The 14,450-nt window shown below is 46.6% G+C and overlaps 1 protein-coding gene across 4 annotated transcripts; it reads left to right on the forward strand.

Moving 5' to 3' along the window:
• Positions 1-321: 321 nt before the first annotated feature.
• On the forward strand, positions 322-14,190 carry LOC133158545 (pleckstrin homology domain-containing family A member 1-like). 4 transcript variants are annotated; one of them, XM_061285809.1, is made up of 14 exons: positions 322-479; positions 3,280-3,489; positions 3,869-3,925; positions 4,074-4,119; positions 5,722-5,819; positions 6,112-6,243; positions 6,629-6,769; positions 6,976-7,044; positions 7,434-7,498; positions 7,573-7,636; positions 7,793-7,882; positions 9,106-9,179; positions 9,770-9,844; positions 10,758-14,190. In XM_061285809.1, the coding sequence occupies exons 2-14, from the start codon at positions 3,349-3,351 to the stop codon at positions 10,993-10,995; spliced, it is 1,290 nt and encodes a 429-aa protein (XP_061141793.1). In that variant the 5' UTR covers positions 322-479; positions 3,280-3,348; the 3' UTR covers positions 10,996-14,190. The 4 variants fall into 4 exon arrangements, with proteins under 4 accessions (XP_061141793.1, XP_061141797.1, XP_061141795.1 ...); XM_061285810.1 differs by lacking the exon at positions 322-479 and adding an exon at positions 1,740-1,859; XM_061285813.1 differs by lacking the exon at positions 9,770-9,844.
• The last annotated feature ends 260 nt before the right edge of the window (positions 14,191-14,450 follow it).

The following is a 14,450-nucleotide window of genomic DNA, read 5'->3' on the forward strand; positions in this document are numbered from 1 at the left end:
ATAAATTGTAGGTGTTGGTGGAAGGGATTAAGGCACAACAGCAGTTGACTGCCCGTCAAAAAATGATGGATCAATATATAATGTGACCGCCAGATGTCACTAAATCGACACGCTAAAGGAGTCCGCCGAGTCTAACAAGAGTTTATTATTAATGCTAACACCTCTCACTCTGAGAAGGTAACAAAATAGAAATAACGCGACGGTTCGCGCAAAAATATGTAATTTACATACAAACAAATCTAAGAGCGATATTTCCTTGTTCTAACCATTCCCAGAAGCCAGTGCTTTTTAGCGTTAAACTCAGCGTTCGTTGCCCATCGTACTTCTTTACGATCTGCGGCGCTCCTCCGCGTTGAGTGCCGCCCGCGGTGCTCGGGTTCCTCCTCCCTGTTGCTTGCTGGATGGGAGATGGGCTGAGGCGGAGAAGGGCGACCCTCAGCAACAGCCAGTCGGCAACAGAGGCCACACACTGCGGCTAGGTAAGGTGGCCGACCTCGCCAAGACAGTAAACAACTTGGCGGTGAACGGAGCTGTGTGTGTGTGTAATTCCGTTCGGGATGAGGGTCGTCGCTGGGAACGCCTCGTAGCCTCGACGCTCGCCAGTGTTAGCTTGACCGGGTGAACGTGTAAAATTCACATCTAGACATCTTTTAATTAACGTCGCACCATAATACAGCGTTTGAGTAATGTAGGAATGTTTATAAGATGTTTTGGTCGTTTCTCCTGGTTAACTCCAGGCATTTGCTGCTAATATATGTGCTAACTAGCTCGTTAGGCTAACCCAGGTCATAGTCGGTGTCATCGGTATCTTATTTTCGGTGTAGCCTACGGTGGTACAAACCGCGTGCTAGACGGAGCCCAGGGGTACCAACTGGTCGGCTGGGACGACTTTAGAGAGGGAGGCCGAAGCTTGTCAGACCTGGTCGGGCTGAGGTGCCTCATTCGATGACAGCAGTGACCACGGCTGTATTGGAAAGTTGACCTTTGACCTGCGCCAAAGCACCTGCACTTTCGTTGCTGTCCTTACGGCGCCGACACTTTCGACATGATTATTATCTCAAATAAAATAGTACCCATTGAAAAACAGGAATGTTATTAATCTGTTCCAAGCTCCTCCAAAACAAGAAAAATAGCAATTTATTAAAACAGAAGAATTTTAACATTTATTTAAACCTGACATGCCTTTGACTTTGACTTTTTGCTTCTTCTGTACCAAGTATTAAAAACAAAATTGGGTAAAAAAAAAAAAAATGTATTTGCAAAACTATTTCTAAAAAAATGTAATGACGTGAGCTGACAGTTTTCATACGTCTGCACATGTCTGAGAGTGTCAAAAGTTAAATGGTTACGTGGCTGAGAATAGCAGTTAGCCTCGCTAGCTTTGGCTATGCCAATTGCAGCTCCATCTCGACCGCGACAAATGCGTCGTCTTGGTATCGCACAGACAACAAATGTGTGCTAACAAGAAGTGTATTCATCCTAGACGTTGTTTGCTGCAACACATGCCAACATCGTAACACTTGTGTCGCTTTACGGCTCTGATATCATGGCGTGTTGTCAGATGGCATCGCAGGCAGGCTTTAAAGAACTTCTCTGTGTCCGCGTTTCGATTTTACTTGAGTTTTTATTGTTTTTGTGGCATTTTGTCAAATGACACTTTCAATGTTAGAAAGTGACACATTTGCCCAAAGTTGATTAAGTTGAGCTCCCTTCCTCAAATGCACTCCAGCGGTGCCGCCTTCTTGTAACTGTTCTCAAACCCAACAGACCGCCCGCCGCCCCACGAGAAACGTGCAAGCTCACATGCTTCACAGCAGCTGTTCCCGACAACAGGGGCTCCACGCAGAAACATTGCCAAGGTGCCCGGCTAGCTCGTGCCTCAAGTTTTTTTCTTTTTCTAAACGACCCATCGCCATCCCGACGTGACCAGTTGGCCGCCACATGACACCAGACACAAAAGCCTCGGCGTAGCAAATGCTGGCTTTCTCTACCAGCAGCCCACCCCCGCAAGAACACCTCCCTCAGCCTCTCCCCCTTCTGCTTTTGGATTCCATGTCATGCCGAAAGCATAGTTCTCAATACTCACTATTTTGACTATTCAACTTGCCTTGAGGGTGGGAAAAAATCGGCATGGAATTTTTTGTTAATGTATTTTTGTGACATAGAACCTGCACTCTCCACCTCATTTGCAGGCTCTACTCACCAGAAGCATCTCTCACAGCCACCCAACAATCAGTGCTTGTGCTTAAATGGTTATCTTCTCCTGACTGCTAACTGAGATGCTCTCAGCGCTCCGGACTACGTGCCGCCCAACAACCGGGCCTTTTGTTGCCACCCCCCCCCTCTCCAATGCGCCCGCACTGCCACCGTGCTCGTAATGCGGCGGAGAAAGAGCGTCTTTATCTGCCTTTCTTTCCGAGAAGCCGCGTAGTCGAGCAGCTTAAACAGGCTAAAGCCGCAGTACGCTTACAGTAAACACGACGCCCACGCACAAAAGGCCTTCGCATCGAGGCGTGGCGTCGGGGAGACTATCCAACGTTTATACCTGTCCAATGAATTGTTGTAGACATTCCTCAGTAGACTCCGTTTTATTTTATTTTACCCATCAGCCGGGCCAGAGACGTGCCTCCACATTGCATTTCTCAGAATGTAGGTCAGACTTCAAATTGTGCAATTTTTATGGGCTTCCGCTGTACACAGCAATGTAGTTTGCGTGAGTAGCATGTAGCATTCAGGTGTGCGTCATATGACTGCAGGTTAAATCGTGCTCGCTGCTTCCCTCCGCATCAAACTCCCGTAAGGGTAAACTCACTCGCCTAGGGTTTTTTTTTTCTTTCTTTTTTCGGTTGTCGTCTTTCTCCTTTTTCGCCATGCTCGACTGGGTGCTCGGCTGTCGGAGAGAGTGGGAGGAGAATGAGTGGGCCGGCCGGAGGCTTGCCAAATCAGATGAGAACCTTGTTGGGAGGGGATGGTGACAATGAAGAAGAAAAAAAAAGGGGAGGGATAGAAAGGGAGTGGGGAAAAAAGCAAAAAGAAAGAGCAAGCCAGGGTGGGTGGAGGAGATGGAATCGAATGTGACAGAGAATGTGTGTGTGTGTTACTAGGGAAGAAAAAAAAAAACGGGGAGAGAGAAAGTGGGTGGGGCGGGTTTTGTTTTGAGTCACGTGACCTTCGCAGCACACTGAGCCCTCGCTGTCAATCACAGAAATACTGAGCAATAGGCTTCAAGAATTACAGCCAAGGACAATTCCTCATCCTCTTTTTCTTTTTTTCACCCAGGAGTTCTTGCTTGCCCTCCGTCCTCAGCTTTTTCGGCCCGGGCAGGCCAGGGAATGTCCCGGCGGCGCCATGCCTTACGTGGACCGGCAGAACCGCATCTGTGGCTTCTTGGACATCGAGGAGCACGAGAGCAGCGGCAAGTTCCTGCGCCGCTACTTCATCTTGGACACGCAACAGGGCAGCTTGGTCTGGTTCATGGACAACCCGCAGGTAAGGTGCTAGCTTAGCGCACTTTAGAGGAGGCACGCCTTCCCTCCGCTTTTCATCAGGCAGCGTGGAAGTCTTGCTAGGCGACGGTCTTTTAAAAGCAGGTCGGCGCATCAGTTAAGCGGAGGGAGACGATCGCCACGGCTGCCACCTGACTGTGTCGTTACGCCGCATTTGCGTAGCTGCGTGCGTAGCTGCATGCGTAAGTGCTCGGTTGTTGCATGAAGTATTCAGAGACAGTGTAGCACTGGGGGAAAGTTTGAATAATTCACCGGCTCCCTTTCTTTTTATAGAATGTAAAGGTTTAAATTTTAACAAGGTTCAAGTGACAATCACAGAAAAAAAAAAAAAATCACTGATGTTTCTTGTCATGATCCCACAGAATCTTCCGGTCGGCGCGGATTGCGTCGGCTCCCTGAAGCTGACTTACATTTCAAAGGTGAGCCAAGACGTCTTGTTTGACACTAACTTGAGACAGCGGGGTGACCTACTTGGGCCGTCTCACAGTTTGGAGCTTCTCCTTCATCGTCTCTAAATTTTCTCTGGCTTCCCGGATGCACGCTAACATGAGTTTTGCTCTCGTACAGGTCAGCGATGCCACTAAGTTGAGGCCAAAGGCAGAGTTCTGTTTTGGTAAGAAAGTTTCTATTCTTACACGTTTGAGGTTTGTAAGACATCGCGGACATGACTTTGGAGGCGGGGAAAGTAACGCAAGGGCATCTCGGGTGTTTATAGTCGACACACAGTTATGCAGAAGTGGCAACGCCGCAGCCGAGTTGTTGGTTAGTGTTGGCAGAGGATTGCCATTAACACGTTGTTGTCAGGCCGCAACCACAAAAATGGAAAAATAAAACTCCCGGTGATGCATTTGAAAACGTTTTTTTTTTTTTAATAAGGCACAAGGCCAACTGTTAATTTTAATGCAGAGGCACTGTTCCATCCAGAAACATGTAAAGACGCTCACATTTCCACAGGAAATGCTGCATTTCCAAGAATGACTTTTTATCCTTGTGTTTGGGCAGTTGGGTGACTCACCACCAAACAACAAAACACTAATAACGCCACAAGGTCCGTGCGAAACTAAAGAGTGAAGAAGGTCTCGTTTGTAGCTTTAAGCCTCCAATCTCCCATAATTGTTTCTCGTCCTCCTTTTTCGAACGCTTCAATCGGAGGAAATGTTCGTCTGTGACAAGACTTATGGGGATGTGTATGTGCGTGGGCTTCACCAAGTTTTTGACAGGATGTCGCCATTCAAATCGGAACCCGATTCACAGATGGCAAGAAGTTATTTTTAAGCGCGCGTTTGTAGGCGGCATGTTTTTGCATCCATCAATGGATCCCGCCGCTCCGCCTCGTCAGCGATGCCCAGCAAGCTCGCTCGGCCCGGCCCGCATACTGTACGGCAGACAGAGGTCACACTCGCAGGTGGTTCTTAACAAAACAAACAAAGAAATGGAGGGGACAGTGTGCCTTTGTATTTGGTGCTGACACACATTGGCCGGGGTGGGGGGGTGCGTTTCCCAGCACACTTTTGAGTCTGTGGCGATGACTCACACCGGGAGACTCCCACATGTGCCCGGACAGAGCTGCACATCCACAGGGCAACAAGAGTGCAGCTCAGTTCACACGGTGATTTACGGCATCGCGGGGGGGGGGGGGGGGTGGGGGGGGGGGGGGTGGGGGGGGGGGAGTTTAAAAGAGCGAAGTCTCGAGCCCAGCACAATTACCTGACCAGATGTTGACATTTAGAAGAAAGTGAAGATTTCACCGCGCACATCCTTATGGAAATGGGCAACCCCGAGACAGGATGTCCTGAATACCGTGCTCACCAAGCTAATCGACATCTGACCTAAAAATGCACGAGCTGTATTTGAAAAGCATTTGAATATTTATTTGAAGTCAAGTCCCCCCCCCCCCCCCCCCCCCCCCCCGCCTGTCATGCTGAGAAATGAGTAGGCGGTTGCACAGAGGCAGTTGGATTGTGCAGACAAGTACACCAAAAAAAAAAAAAGTCGTTTTGAGTTGTTTTTTTGAGAGATACGGTCAAACAGCACTCTAAGTTGTCAGTGACAATTTTGTAGGGAAGGGAAACACGAATGCAAAGAATTACGGGAGAAATCCGAGTCGAACAAATTTTGTTCAACATTGGCAGTTCTTGCTCAGACTTTTCCAGACTTCCATACCAACTCACATGCTTGACCCAATCCTTGCTACTTTTGTGTTTGGCTTCATTAGTCATCAATGCTGGGATGAGGAAGATCTTCCTGCAGGCCAACGATCAGCAGGACCTGGTGGACTGGGTCAACGCGCTCAATAAAGCCACCAAGATCACGGTGAGGCAAACAAAGAGTGCCACGTGACGTGCGCTTCCTTTCTTTCACTTTGGATGGACCTCTTTTATGTTTTACTACTTCTGTCAAGTCACATGAAGAAGGAAATGCCCTTTAGTATTTCTTCAAGGGACTGAGATGATAAAAGTGTGTGGGAAGGAGTGAGCATGACTCGACAGGATGCTGTGTAGTTGTCTCGAGTGCAGGGATGAAAAAGCTTTGTTGTACTTTTAATTTGCCACGCAAGGAAAAGGGTGTTTTCCATCATTGGGGCCTGTCTGGTTTTTTTGCTCAGGTTCCCAAAGCCTCCGACGGTCAGCAGAATTCCGAGAACCACAAGTCTTTGCTGGATGCCGTGGGACCCAAGAAACAAGTGTCGTATAAAACGGAGATCATAGGAGGGGTTCCCATCGTCACCCAGACGCAGGTAAACAAAGTCCCCGCCGGCGTCATGAAGACAAAGTCGACAAGCCACGAAACAGCTTTTTGCAAGATGATGTTGAGTTCTATAATTAGGAAAACCCAAGCTGACCATATTCAACGTCATTGCTTGTTTACGACTCATTTTTAACAGCTAGCAGAACAATGGAAGAATCTTTAATGACTCTTCGCGAAGCACAGACCCAAGGGTGTTTGTCGATGCAATTCGACTCCAGTCCCCTAGGTGGCATTAATTCAGGATCAGTTCATTTTGTTGCACAACTATGACACACAAACCACAGGGTAGTAGGATTATGTGATCGTATTTCAGTCCCAGAAGCAAAAGGCCAAATGTGACTTTTCGAAGCGGCTGACTTCCCGAACCTTTGCAGCATGAAGGTGGCGACGGAGCCGAACGAGCAGAACGTGAGGCCATGCAGCGCTCGCACAGCCAGTTGCCCTACTTCCTGGGCAGGCCCACCCAGGACCACACGGTCATCAAGTCGGGCTACTGCGTCAAGCAAGGCGCCGTGGTATGTTTCTGAATTGAAATTGCAGCAAGCATATTTCCATATGCAAGCCAAAATAACTTGACGGTGATATTATAAGTTCAATGCAGTATTAAGCATTATTTTTATTATTTTATGAAAACAACACACACATTAATACAGTTAACGCATCCACACAATCACTTCCTGTACGTACTTTGGGACTAACAACCTGATTTTCCCTTCACCAGATGAGGAACTGGAAACGGCGATATTTTCTCTTGGAGGAAAACTCCATGAGCTACTTCAAGTCCGATCTGGTAAATTGCCTCTTGAGTTAGAACATGCTCTTCAGGAATCTTGTGTGTGGGTTTATTTTTTTTCCCCCTTTTCCATCCGTGACACTCGGCAGTGCGAGGCAGGCAAAAACGGCAAACACGCAGCGCTGTGTCTCGGCATGTTTTATCTGCATTCAGAGGAATTTCGCCGGCCTCCCTTCACATGTCCTGTCATGCCTCGCGCCCCTCAGTCCTCTCTTGTCAGCCTAAGCCTCTTGCTCGTGCACTCCCGTCGTGACGAGATAACACGAGGCCCCGAGGACACAGACTCTCTGTCTGCCGAGAGTCGCTCTCATTACCGGCCCGAGATTTTCGAACAATGCGCTCGCAAATGAAAGCCTTTATCGTATTTAACCTTCTCCCACCTTCAGGAGAAAGAGCCGCTCAGGATGATCCCGCTGAAGGAGGTTCACAAAGTGCAGGAGTGCAAACAGAGGTATCAAACAAGTCAAGTTCTTGGTCTTCTTCTGGATTGAGACGCTAGATGTTACCTGTGTTTCTGATTTGCAGTGACATTATGATGCGTGACAATCTGTTCGAGGTAGTCACCACGTCCAGGACATTTTACATACAGGTAATGGATCAAGTTAAACTAGTACCCACATGTCCCTCTTGATCTCAACTAGAATATCATTTATGCATACAAGGTAGCCTGAAAGTCTATTTTTCTTCCTATATTCCAAAAGCGGCTTACCAGAAGTTGACACGTTGTTAAAATTTTATTTCCTAGGCTGACAGTCCTGAGGAGATGCACAGCTGGATCAAGGCCGTCTCGGGGGCCATCGTGGCCCAGCGGGGACCCGGGAGGTCCGCTGCTACAGTACGTGTCACTCACTCGCTTCACAGAACATCTTGTACTTGAAGGGACGCCCGGAACATCTTTAACACGTAATTCTTATCATCAACAAGCGGTCGCGTTCAGCTCAGCTCACCGTGGTACCGTTTGATGACTTCTGAATGAGTGTTGGATCATATTTCTATTTGGGAATCAATGAATTGGAAAAATATTTTTACCTCCTCGTCCCAATTATGATTTTTTTTTACGAGCCGATTGGTGCCGTGAGAATATGGAAAAGGCGCCGAACATAAATGTATTGAGCATGCGGCGGATGTAATGACTTGTGACTGACCTCTTAGACGTCCCTCACCGCATGCCACACGACTTCAACTTACCGTATTGACCCGAATATAAGACGACCCTGATTATAAGACGATCCCCTCTTTCTCAAGACTCGAGTTTGAAAAAAGACTTTTTGAACACCAAATTTAATTTTTATACAGAAACTAATTACAGTACATCTGAAATTAATGAGTATAACAATATATTTGAGAGAAAAAGCATGTTATTTTGCCTCTTTCAAATCATGCAAAAACTATCACATCTTAATATCTGAACATTTAAATATGTAAACTAAAGTGCAATCACATTTGTAAATGAATGGCTTCTGGTTTTTGAAATGTAAATCAATCAATCTACCGCGATAAAACAACAAAATTGCAATAGCGGCATTAACCATCAAAGTAAAGTCTAACAGTAACTTTAGTTTTGAAACAAATCTGAATAAGGACAAACATTGCAATAAAATAATGCAAACTGCTACCGCTATTTTTATTCTTCGTGACAGGGGTTCGCTTTGGCCTGGGGTGTTAAGTTCAGCTTTCGTGTTGACGATATATGGCGCCATCTAGTGTTGTGAAAGGGTAGACCCCGAATGTAAGACGACCCCCACTTTTACAGTCTTATGTCAATGCAAAAAAAAACCCCACCGTCTTATATTCGGGCCAATATGGTAAATAATCAAGAGCGTCCGGCGTCACCGGCGAGGAGAGACGCTTGCTCCGTTCCCGCCTCCATTTTGTATCTTCACGTGTGCCCCGACCCGGTGACACAGCTGTTCCCTTCACCTCCCTCCCCGGCCACCTGTTGTCTTCCTCCCTCTTTCTCTCTCTCTCTTTCTGTATCTCGCATCCTTTTCGTCCCCCTCTCTTTCTCGGGCAGACAGCCCATCTGCTCTAACCCTGCTTTGCGCTATGTTGTTGCAGATGCGGCAGGCCAGACGGCTGTCGAACCCCTGTATACAGAGGTATACGTCTCGAATTGGGGAGTGCAGCAGCACGTACGTCAGCTCGTCTTAGTTTAAAAAAAAAAAACTCTCCCCCCCCCTTCCTTGTGAAACAAAACATTTTGATTTTACCGTAGCGCTGTTTTCTACTCACTGGCCGGCCCCGCCTCCTCGAGAGCAGATCAGATCTCATCACGAAGCATCTGACCCCCCCCCCCCCCCCCCCCCTTTCTAAATACACCCTGAATATGGCTGATAACCCAACAACGCACTCCTCTTCCTCCTTACGCCTCCCGCTGCCTCTTCCATGCTCCTGGCTTTACGTTCAGTCACGCAAGCTTGCTGGCTGAGTTGACTCGGCCACAAGCATGACGCGCACATGCAGCCGAAGAAGTCAATACATGATCTTAACCCCCCCCCCCCCCAACATACTCCCCTCACCCCCGCGGATCAACTCGCCTTCCTCCCGCCTCTTTTCGACTTGCCATGATTGGCTGCAAAACAATGCAGACACGCCAGCGCACACTTGCTACTTGAACGTGATTTCTTCCTGTTCTCCGTGAGTCTTTCACATCCTCCCTTTCTCTCTCTCTCTCTCTGTCGCTCTCTCCCTCCTCCTCCCTTGCCCTCTGTCCTCTCTGCAGCCTGCTGCAGCTGTGCACCTGTCTTAGATGTGTGACTTCCTGCTTGTGTCTCCTCCTCCCTCCTGTCCGAAGCCTGTATGTCTTTTTTCCCCTGCCTCCCATTTTTTTTCCCGTCCAGTATCGTTGACCTCGTTGTGCTTCCACACCTTCCTTCTCACTAATTGTGGACTAACATCATGAGTACTGTACATGTGCAGTCTTGGGTTCCCAGCGCAACTCCCGTCTTAAAACCGAGGACCCACCCACCCTAAGATACCAAATCATGACAAAAGTTATAACAAATCTGTGAAACTGTGTTCAATAAGTGTGTTTACATGAACATGTAATTAATTTGTGTACACATTTGATATTATGATAGATACTTGAGTTCAGCTAGCATATATATAGAATATATTTCTTAAAAGTCTAGAATACATGTGACGTTCCTTAATGGCACTCATCTCAATACGTACCTGCACTTGTACTGACAAAATGTCACCCACCTACCCGCCCAATCCTGCCCAAGCGCACGTTCGGCAGCACTCGTGTATTTCCGTGTGACACTTTAGCATTTGTGTAAACGGCATTTGCCCAACTTCCTGCCCGCCGCCACCGCCGCCTGGCTTCGTCGTCTTGACGCGTATGCTGTGTGTTTCCAGAGACTGAAATCTGAGAGCGACAAGCTGCTGAGCACCGAAGCCTCCTAAGGCTTCCTCCTCCTCCTCCTTCTTCTTCTTCAACATGTCCCAACTACCAAACTAAAAAAAAAAAAAAAAACGCTGACTCTCCACTCCTTCCACTCCCTCCTCTTCTTCTGCTACTACTACTTGTGCTACTTCCACCATCTTCACTCTAACAATGCTCCGTCCTCCAGCCTGCAGCACCAAAACTGTTAAAGCTTCATCCAAGCCTCACAGGCTGGTCTCATTTTTCTAACACCATTAACATCCCAAATGTGCCTTCTTATTCACTATTTTTACGCATGGATGTTTTGGATTGTGTTCCGCAGGAGCACAGCGGCCGCTCCACATTCTACCGCAGCACCGCGGGCCCCCCCGTCCCTCGCTCGCCCGTATCCGCCGCGCCACCAAGCCAGCCCGATTGGGGTGACGCCGACGCCGGCGCGTGCGGCCCACGCTCGCAGCCTGGCGTGGGACAGCGAGCACTTCATGAGCCTGCTGCCCCGGCCCGCTCACAGCCGCACGCCGGCCCGCCTCTCCCTGCAGGAGACCCGCCTGGCAAAGTGAGCCCGTGCGGCGAGGAGTCGCCGTGGCGCCGGCGGAGCGCCATGGAGCCACACGTGACCGAGCCGCCCTTGGACCTGGACGACGCCGAATTGCCGGTGAGCGAGGTCTGAGCGGGATTTTCCAAACGGCTGACCCAACAAGGAAGCTTTTCTGTGGAGACGAGGCGGCCGTCGCTGAACTTTTAAGCTCCTCCCTTTCCGGTGCTGTCCGTGCTCACACACACACACACACACACACACACACACACACACACACAAATGTTGGGTAATCCTCTGAACTTGTGTGCCAAAGATGACCCAGTCTTCACCCGCAGTCAATCTGCTCATCTATTTACTGTGTCATATTTATTTGGCAAGCTAAATGAATTATGGAGTCTTTTCACGGTGATGTCAGACCACTTTAGCTCAGTCTTTTCCTGAACTTACCTTCATACCTAAGATTTCTTTTCTTTCACTTAATCACCCAAAAAACGGACCGTTTGTCTAGTATGTTTTTTAATAATGGGGAGGGGGCTTTGCAACCTACAATTTTTTTAATCTGGCCTACCAAACTATAATATTTATTAAACAATTATCTTATTGATTAACTTATACATGTTATTTTTTAAAATCATTTATGAAATGTCAGAATGGATTAGTTATTAATTGTAAATAAAAACAAGTAAAATAACTGATCATTTTAATTTTATGTCGCTCATGGGGGGAAAAAAAAAAGGTTCCAAAGTGGTCCGGCGTCATTGTCAAAAGAGGTCTTGGTATCTTTAAGGTTTTGGAGACTGCATTTAGCTTCGCACGGACGCGCCGCTTTGACCACTAAGTGCCAAGAATAAAAGGGAGCATTTAGGGATCACAAAAAAAAACAAGAGGACTGACTCAACCTGTCTCTCTAATGGACTGAGGATGAATAAGCTGTGTGGTTCGTACACTCTCTTAACACTGGATTGAACCCAGGTTTCGTTTTACCAGTGTCACTCTTAAGCTCGCTGTTTTGATTTGTTAAGCATAGATCCCGGACTGTTTTCGGGACTACCTGCAACTATGCCTAATTGTATAATTGCTTAAGTCATTTTTGGGCGTTTGTCAGAAAATAAGGAAGTAAAAATGGTGATAGATTACCATAACCTGCATCACTACACATGCGTTGAGAAAAGAGAAAAAAAATCAATTTTTTTTTGTGTGAGAACATTGTATAGATCAGGGGTGGGCAAACTTTTTGACTCGCGGGCCGAACTGGGTTCTAAATTTGGACCGGAGGGCCGGACCAGGAGCAGATGGTATAGGCGTTGTGTGAAGTCATATAAGCGACCTGTAAAGGTCATTGCATAAAAGATCTTGGCCTTTAGTAGGTAGTAAAGCATGGATATTCCAAACAAGTTTTTTGAAAACAAATGCATTTATTAACAGCATTAAAAAAAAAAAAAATTCACTAAAAAACTGCTATCAGTGATTCTCATAAAATACGACACTGTTATTATGAATAACAATCTCCATCACTTCAGTGCCTGCAGGTCAGATTAATGAAAGATGTTTATCTTATGGGATCACATCAAACGGCAAACATTCTGACCAAATATATCATCTTGAAGAATCGGTGAAAGCATACATCCAAATAAAGTAATCAAAACAGCAACACGGTGAGGGGTATCTGAAAATCAGAGCAGAGTTTGAACTCGCAAACACCTGGTAACAGAGGTGAGGAAACGGGAAACACTTAAGAACTTTACAGGTTAAGATTAGTCGCAAATAGGTGGTGCATCAATGTCCTTGAGCATCCTGCATTGTTTGAAAATGAGAATGGTCGCTAGTTTCAATCCCTGCTATGTGTACAAATCATATTCAAAATGCATTTTTTTACAATAAACTTGAGAGCTTCCCGTTCATTTTCAGTGGGAACAGTGTTGTTGGTGTCCCTTTTTTGCTAGTGCGTCATAGTCTGGAGTAAAATTTGTTGTGGCAATTCTTAGGCGAGATCCGAGGTGTTGGTCCGTTTACCTTGATCTGTGACGGGTTGATGTTGATGTGGCTGAACGTCACGTCGCGTACGTCGAGCCAAATCGGCCACTCTTTTTTAAACACTCGGCACTCACTTCTTTTTTTCGGGCCACTCATTTTAATGGAAGGATTCCAGGGGAAGGTTTGTGGGTGGCTTTAGCGCAAAACTGCATCTGAAAGCTCAGTGCGCGAATTATAAGAATGCTGTCGTCAAAGCCCACGCTCTAAATTCGGGACTGATACGAATAGAGCGAGAGTGCGCCAAGTCCGTACTACTGAGTACGTACACGCACTTGTGAGTGTACACCGAGCTTTCTGACACGGCTTCCGGTAGTAAATGCGCAGGTGAGCGCTGCGCCATCTACTGGGAAAACGCAGTCATTGCAGGCAAAATGACCAAAAAAAAAAAAGTTTAATAATACAATTTGTTCAGGGTTGGCGGGCCGGATTAAACGGTCCCGTGGGCCGGATGTGGCCCGCGGGCCGTAGTTTGCCCACCCCTGGTATAGATAGTGATGTTACAATAAAATGAAAATGACTTAAGATATTAGGTTAACAATATTAATAAGTGTGTGTTGACGCTAACCGCGTGTGTTTGTGTGTGCTGCAGCAGCCATATTTGATTTTCTGAACTGTTTCAGCAACCTCAATTAGCTTCCCGCTAACACTAGCACACCGCAAGAGTTTGTGTTCTTTGTCATTTTGCTGTATTTTTTTTTTTTTTTTAAAACAGACAAATCTTATACGTTTTAATGACTCCCCACAGGGATGGGCAAAATAATCGATCAATTTTGCAGAATTGTTGTTATTGCATCTTGAAGCCATGCTCGCTTCTTGATTCATTGTTAGCCTAGTTTGCTATGCTGTCTAAAGAAGCACCCACACATTAATTGGCCAATTTCTAGATTGTTTTGGATCCAGAGCAGCTCTGTGTGTGCGTCTTTTGATATTAGAGTTGTGTGATTTTATTTGCTCTTTCTTTTTATACATGTTTGCGGTGTATATATAGTACATGTAGGCTTTTTTTTTTTTTTAATTGCTTCATTGCCAATATGTTACTGTAGCAGACTCAATCTACAATATTCACCATTCAACCTTGATTCCTTTCACAGGCCAAACTATTCCAGCCTTCATTCCAGTCTGGTGTCATTGCTTTGGATTGTCTCTATTTATTATGTGACGAAATAAACACAGTGAAAATAGGCGTGCGAGAGCTGTCCTCATGTGTTCCACTCAACTGGGTTTTCTCTGCCCTCTTGTGGTGGGACAAGTTTCACTGAATTACACTTTATTTGAAACAGGGTTATATGAATAAACGTGAATTGTCTTTCTGCCACACTTGGTTACTTCCGGGATCCTCCACATCTTTGTGGTTACGACCATCTTGAGGTCATCCATGTTTTCAGTTTTAGTGTTGTTCTGTTTCAGGAACTGTCAGATGCTCACCCTCCAGAAATTGGATGG

The sequence above is a fragment of the Syngnathus typhle genome, linkage group LG8, assembly GCF_033458585.1.
Source record: "Syngnathus typhle isolate RoL2023-S1 ecotype Sweden linkage group LG8, RoL_Styp_1.0, whole genome shotgun sequence".
Classification (NCBI taxonomy): Eukaryota; Metazoa; Chordata; class Actinopteri; order Syngnathiformes; family Syngnathidae; genus Syngnathus; species Syngnathus typhle.